The sequence below is a fragment of the Hyalella azteca genome, unplaced genomic scaffold (genome assembly GCF_000764305.2).
Source record: "Hyalella azteca isolate HAZT.00-mixed unplaced genomic scaffold, Hazt_2.0.2 contig17328, whole genome shotgun sequence".
Classification (NCBI taxonomy): Eukaryota; Metazoa; Arthropoda; class Malacostraca; order Amphipoda; family Hyalellidae; genus Hyalella; species Hyalella azteca.
In genome coordinates, this window is record NW_025947115.1 from 216526 (window position 1) to 224136 (window position 7611).

Sequence of the window (7611 nt, forward strand, 5' to 3'; positions counted from 1 at the left end):
GAATCGGCGAGGAGGCCGGGCGGTTAAGCACAGCAGATTATTGTAGCAGTGAGTTGCGAGTTCGAGACCGCGAAATACTGTGAATGTTCTGTGATGTAGGAACCGGCGACAGGCCTACGGCCTAATAAGCGCTGAAACCGCTATAAAAAAATGAACGAACATAAATAAATCCAAGTAATAGCAATTGTTCAGAATCTCATGAACCAGGAATTAACATCCTGGAGCCTGAGTCTTGCTATTTCACGGCGCAGCTGCGAGTTCATGGCGAATTTTTTCTCTGCTGCCTGCGTTTTTTGAGCCAACGGGGAGCGGCCCCTCTCCGCCCCCTGATCCTGCCCCACTGGCGCCCACAAGCTTTATGGGCTTGTCAAGTGGCCCGGGCTGGCCAGCTTTATGGGCTTGTGAAGAGGGGACCGGGCAGGCCAGCTTTATGGGCTTGTCAAGTGGCCCGGGCTAGCCAGCTTTATGGGCTTGTGAAGAAGAGCCTGGGCTGGCCAGCTTTATGGGCTTGTGAAGAAGGGCCCGGGTTGGCCAGTTTTGTGGGCTTGTGAAGAAGGGCCCGGGCTGGCCAGCTTTATGGGCTTGTGAAGAAGGGCCCGGGCTGCTCAGCTGTGTGGGCTTGTGAAGAGGGGCGCGGGCTGGCCAGCTTTACGGGCTTATCGAGAGTAGACCGGGCTGCCGGCCTTATGAGCTCGTAAAGAGGGCCCCGGCTGGACAGCTTTATGGGCTTCTAAAGAGGAGCCCGGGCTGGTCAGCTAATTAAGCTTAAAAAGAGAGGCCCCGGCCAGCGGGCCTGCTGTATGGGCTTGTCAAGAGGGGGGGCCGAGCTGTCCAGAGGGCAGTCGGCTGGACGATGAACTTTGAAATTTAAGGGGGCCTTATAAGGTCTATAATTTATTGTGGGCAGTATACAAACAGTACAGTTCAGTACCTGGACGGCTCCAAATATTCATTGCTTGTTCCTGCAGGCTCCATGTGTCCAGTAAATGTCCATGCAGGCTCCAAGTTTCCAGTGAATGTCCCTGCAGGCTTCAAATGTCCAGTAAATGTCCATGCAGATTCCAAGCGTTCAGTAAATGTCCCTGCAGGCTCCAAGTGTCCAGTGAATGTCCCTGCAAGCTCCAAGTGTCCAGTGAATGTCCCTGCAGGCTCCAAGTGTCCAATGAATGTCCTTGCAGGCTCCAAGTGTCCAGTGAATGTCCCTGCAGGCTGCAAGTATCCAGAGAATGTCCTTGCGGGCTCCAAGTGTCCAGTAAAAGTCCCTGTGGGCTCCAAGTGTCCAGTAAAAGTCCCTGCAAGCTCCAAGTGTCCAGTAAAAGTCCCTGTGGGCTCCAAGTGTCCAGTAAATGTCCCTGCAGGCTGCAAGTGTTCACTAAATGTATGATCATGACTCGGGCATGGACTTCGCTGTTCAGAATCCATAAAACGCTTGGAAACTTCGCGAGTTTCCCTCTCAACTGCCTTGTTATCAATAAAATATCCATTCATTGAAATACCATTTAATTACTCAGCAAATCTTTTAGTAATCATTCCAGCCAGGTGGTATCCCCAATACTCGATTTGGTAACCACGCCAGACCAAGGCTAACTTTGATATATGAATATTGTGTTTTATTTAGCCTTACATTTTGTTATCCACCGAAATTCACCCATTCTACTATCAAAATATTTACGTCTTTAAATTCTGGCAAAAATTCCCGTGAAGAGCAGATCTCCTAAACTCTAGAAGTGCCGCGAAATGAAACCCGTGTTGCGTCCGCAATTTTACAGCCATGGCTCCGTGTCCGGGAAATGTCCTCGCTGTCTCCGCCGGAATTACCGACAAACTTTTCCGGGCGAAGCAAGCACTAAGAAAAATTAAGTGAGACTTTGTCAAAATACCGATGCACCTTTTGCTTTTTGTATGGGTCATCCTGACCCAGATTGGCAGGTATAGGGGCGTGTCAGTACTGCGCGCAGAGAGCGTGTCACTAAATGGCCACAATATGATCCATTGTTTTAAATGAGTGAAACAAAGAGTCCATACGAGCGTCGCGTGTTTTTACGAGTAGCGGCTCACGTCGCAACGGCTCTTGCACCATTGGCTCCTTCACAAACTTCTCAGGAAGTTGGCCATTAAGCGAATTAGTTTGGCTGGTCTCGACGCTCTGTCAAATGAAGAGGAAGAATGGTTCTCACTTGCTCAGGAGGGAGACATGTTTGAAGAGATGATGTCTATGTCATCTTGTCGTCTTGATGTCTATGTCTTCGTCTCATATTGGTGTCTATGCCATGTCTATATCATCGTTTCGTATTGATGTCCATGCCATGTCTATGTCATCGTCTCGTATTGATGTCTATGCCATAGATCTATGGCATCGTCTCGTACTGATGTCTATGCCATGTCTATTTCATCGTCTCGTATTGGTGTCTATGCCATGCCTATGGCATCGTCTCGTATTGATGTCTATGCCATAGATCTATGGCATCGTCTCGTACTGATGTCTATGCCATGTCTATATCATCGTTTCGTATTGATGTCTATGCCATGTCTATGACATCGTTTCGTATTGATGTCTATGCCATGTCTATGATATCGTTTCGTATTGATGTCTAATAATTATTGTCTATGCCATGTCTAAGTCATCGTCTAGTATTGATGTCTATGCCATGTCTATGTCTTTTTGTCTTCATTGGCTTGTTGCAAGCTCTACCACGTGTGACTCATGGAAGCCATTGTGCTCTTTGATATGAAACTAATTGCTTTGTTTTGCACTGAAAGTAAAATAGCTGCAGGGTGTGAGTGATGGTAAGTTTCATTGGTAGTGAACCTGATGCTGCTTTCTCTGGCAAGAACGACCATTTTCTCCTGAAGTTCGTGTGCAAAATTTGAAATTAGAAAAAAAAAATTCTAAATTATTTTTCACAAAATAAATTTTCTAATCCCAAAATAAGAAATTTGGAGTATATTGTAATCCGTTTTGAGGTAAATAAAATGCACTACATGATAAATTTGAGTATAACGGGTAGTTATATGATTACATTCGCGGTAGTAGCGCTGCAAATCAAACTAATTTATGCCAGACGTAAAATATTTTATTGCAATACGAATGAAGTTGCAATGTCGTAATGCGGTTAGAGTTCAAATCATCCTTTGAGGCGCAGGATGAAAAGCCTCGCCATAATTAGCATAGAGCTCAGGACGAGCTTGTGAAGCATTAACGCGCTGGCGCTGCGTATCTACGCAATTCCCAGTGCAAAAAAATGCGGAACTGCTGAAAAGCTGGCAAATTATTTACCATGATACCCTATTGGAAATGTGGTCCGGGCGATTCATGTTCTAATGTGGCCGCTGATACGCCGGCCAAAAGTTTGAAGCTGCGACCGCTTACACTTGACAAATTACGGGCACAGTCGCAGAGCATCAGCGCCTCTGACGACGATGGACCTTTTATACATTTTTATACAGTGCCTGGTGATGTAAAAAATTGAGAGTCAGCATGACAGACATGGAGTATCAGCATGGCAGACATGGAGTGTCAGCATGGCATGCATGGAGTGTCAGCATGGCAGACATGGAGTGTCAGCATGGCAGACATGGAGTGTCAGCATGGCAGACATGGAGTGTCAGCATGGCAGACATGGATTGTCAGCATGACAGACATGGAGTGACAGCATGGCAGACACAACCGCCTAAAAATTTCTAGACTAGCGCAAGTTTTTGCGGAAAAACACGATCGCAAATCAAATAAATGCGAATGAAACGCGAAGACTTTTCCAAAGTTTGTATTTAAAATGAGAAATGTTTTCACAGGAACCAAGCTACGGTGTTGCCACAGTGCCCGGTGACTGCGACGAAGTTTATTAAATTGCAAACGCGTCTCAGTCTCACAAACACACAAGTTAGTGAGACAGCGTGACTCGGTCTCACAAATATGCAAATGGTGAGACAGCGTGACTCGGTCTCACCAACATACAAGTTAGTGAAACAGCGTGACTCGGTCTCACAAACACACAAGTTAGTGAGACAGCGTGACTCTCTCACAAACACACAAGTTAGTGAGACAGCGTGACTCGGTCTCACAACATACAAGTTAGTGAGACAGCGTGACTCAGTCTCACAAACATACATGTGGTGAGACAGCGTGACTCGGTCTCACAAACAAGTTTCTTCTCGATACGTTCATTAACAAGGCAGGTCAACAATATTTACAACTGTATCAACTAAAGCTCACTATCATTGTACAGACCCTCACGCTGCTCTAATTCACAGATATTTTATTATCACAAAAGTGGTGTTAACAGGAACTGGTCTCCGAGAGCGACATTGCTGGTTCAAGTCTTATAGATTATGATCGCGTTCAACCATTAGTTGCATGAATGTGATGCATTACGTAAAAATTACCTTAACATGAGTTTTATTTACTATAACAAGTTCAAATTAGAACAGAAATATAAGTACAATGCTAAGATTAGCAACTCTATAGGAGCGATACTAAATTCATATATTATACCGTTCATATTATATACAATTTATATTACATACCATGCACATTATATTATTATCATATCATCTAAACATTATGCCGGAATTGCCCAGTCAGTGAACACTGTTTAAAGGACATTATATGTTTTAAAATACAATTGACGGAAATCAGAACGTGTAGAGCGGCGTGAATATTTAATGACTGGAGTGAGATCAGTACGAATAAAATTTTCGTTTAATATGTACAATTACTTTAAAATAAAATGAGACTCTTAAAGCTTGTCCATTGATTGTTTAATATATGGACGACACTAGAAACTAGTAGCCCATGACACTAGTAGCTCATGACACTAGTAGCCCGTGACACTAGTAGCCCATGACACTAGTAGCCCATGGCACTAGTAGCCCATGACACTAGTAGCCCATGACACTAGTAGCTCATGACACTAGTAGCCCATGACACTAGTAGTCCATGACACTAGTAGCCCATGACACTAGTAGCGCATGACACTTGCAGCTCATGACACTAGTAGTTCATGACACTAGTAGCTCAGGATACTAGTAGCCCATGACACTAGTAGCCCATGACACTAGTAGCCCGTGACACTAGTAGCCCATGACACTAGTAGCCCATGGCACTAGTAGCCCATGACACTAGTAGCCCATGACACTAGTAGCCCATGACACTAGTAGCCCATGACACTATTAGCCCATGGCACTAACGCCATTAGATATGCCGTTATAATTAACATGTCCGGAGGTAAGTTGAACATTTTCTTTCTATTCTTTCCTAATAAACGGTAAAGAATTTCCTGAATTGAATGAATAAATTCGTAGGTATTAACGCAAAGGTAATACAGAGACTGTGTTGAGGTGGGCAATGGGACTTGACAGTTAAAGGTACAGAAGGTAATTAAATGGGGCTAAATGTCTCCACAATGCCGAATGCCATAACGACTTCGAGCTTTGAAAAATTTGTTCCTTTTATTTGCAAAACTAAATAGGAGCGAACATTACTGAGATAAATACAAATATTGAATCTATCCATATAATTCCGTACAAATTAATGGTATACTTATGATATTAATGAGATATAGACTATTGTGTCGGCAGGTCTACCGTAGCCCGGGATGGTCTGCCTCGTAGAGGCTGTGCTGCAGACGCTGGCTCATCAGGGACGATCTCCTGACGATGTCCAGGGGACAAGGCTCCTGTGGATATGTCGTGGATACCGGGGATATTGGGGTGGTAATTAAAGGAGACTAACCACACCCTCTGTCCTTCTATTCCCCCCCGCTAACCCCACCCTCTGTCCTTCTATTCCCCCCTCGCTAACCCCACCCTCTGTCCTTCTATTCCCCCCTCGCTAACCCCACCCTCTGTCCTTCTATTCCCCCCCGTGCTAACCCCACTCTCCTTGTAAAAAACAGAAATTTGACCGCTCATAGTAATCGTTTTATATCTCGTACAAGCCTAACCTTGACCCCAGTTTCCCACCGCCACTGTCACTGCCAGGCTAATTTTTTTTCTGAAAATATAATTTCTTCATGGAAATAAAAACTCCATGAAAACTACCTTTTAAATTAAATACAATTTCTCCGTGAACACTTCCTATTAAAGTCTGAATATTTTCAAGTGATATATTTTGAAATATATATATTACTCAAAAAATTTCCTTTAGAGCCTGAATATTTTCACTTGACACATATTTTTGAATATATATATTAATCAAAAAAACTTCCTTTTTAAGTCTGAATATTTTCATATTAAATATTTTGAAATATATATATTACTCAGAAAAAATTCTTTTAAAGTCTGAATATTTGCAAATGATATATTTTGAAATAAATATATTACTCAAAAAATTTTCCTCTTTAAGTCTGAATATTTCCAAATGCAATATTTTTACGCTATGCACATACCCCGTTGAAGGGCAGAGGGAGGGGGAGGGGCAGAGGTGGAGGGGAGGCCATGCAGGCGCCGGCCAGGCATTGGTCGCACTGGCGACGCAGGGCAGGACGGCGCCGCGACCCGCGGCAGCGCACAGCGAAGCACAGCTCCTCGCCCATCTCTGAGCACAGCGATTGCTGCGCACGGGGGTTAGGGTTAGGAAGGGGTTTGTTTTAGGGCTGGGGCTAAGGGCTAGGTTTAGAAGTTGAGATTAGGAATGGGGTAAGGAGTTGGAGATGGGGTTGAGGTTAGGAGATAGGGCTGAGGTTGAGGTTAGGAGTTAGGGCTCGAATTAGGATTGGAGTTAAGGTTAGGTATGGGGTTGGAGTTAGGAGTTAGGGCTGGAGTTGGGGTTGGGAGTTAGGGCTGGAAATGGGGTAAGGAGTTAGGATATGGGGTTGGATTTAGGAATTGGAGTTAGAGTTAAAGGTAGCGAGTTAGAACTGCAGTTAGGGGACAGGCAGGGTTCGTTGCTTTGCAGGATTATGATACGTAGTGTCTGGTAGCATGTGATTGCATTTATTAAATTCATTTACACGCACTACGTCCACTTTACGTAGAAGCAGGCGATGTATGTTTGTCAGCGAGGAAGAAATGAGTCATCATTTGGTCCAGTTTGTTGCTGATATCATTAGGAGCTTTTGTGATGTTGTACATAATTGTTATATATATTAATAATATTTATATAATAATTGTTATATAAACCTAATTGTTATATAATTACCTTCCTCAATATTTTTGAATTTTTAATTTCATCGAATAAATATCGACAATAACTTCAGGCTATTGTGATGGAGATTATTTAGAGCTATTCAAAACAAACAGGGAGTGAAAAACTCGTTCTATACGAGCAACTTCAACACCGAAAACACGCACAACAAAGAATCCTTGCCTCATTACACAAAACGCTAATACAATATACAACATTCGACGTCCACACAGAACACCCACAACGCTAACACAACACACAGCGTCAACACAGAGCATCCACTACACACAGCGTGCACACATAATGCCCAGACCACACAGAACGCACGGACCACACTGAACGCACAGACCACACAGAACGCACAGATCACACAGAACACACAGACCACACAGAACGCACAGACCACACAGAACGCACAGACCACACAGAACGCGCAGACCACACAGAACGCACAGACCACACAGAACGCACAGACCACACAGAACGCA

At 43.9% G+C, this 7611-nt stretch overlaps 1 protein-coding gene across 1 annotated transcript in view; it reads right to left on the reverse strand.

The window, feature by feature from the left end:
* Positions 1-4980: 4980 nt before the first annotated feature.
* The window catches only part of LOC108671136 (glutamate receptor ionotropic, kainate 1), a 45812-nt gene continuing 43181 nt past the window's right edge, over positions 4981-7611 (reverse strand). The window contains exons 20-21 of the mRNA XM_047885224.1: positions 6387-6551; positions 4981-5675 (exon numbers count right to left, since the gene is read on the reverse strand). Of these exons, the coding sequence (XP_047741180.1) occupies positions 5580-5675; positions 6387-6551 (261 nt within the window). The 3' untranslated portion in view covers positions 4981-5579. The remainder of the gene's footprint in view (positions 5676-6386; positions 6552-7611) is intronic.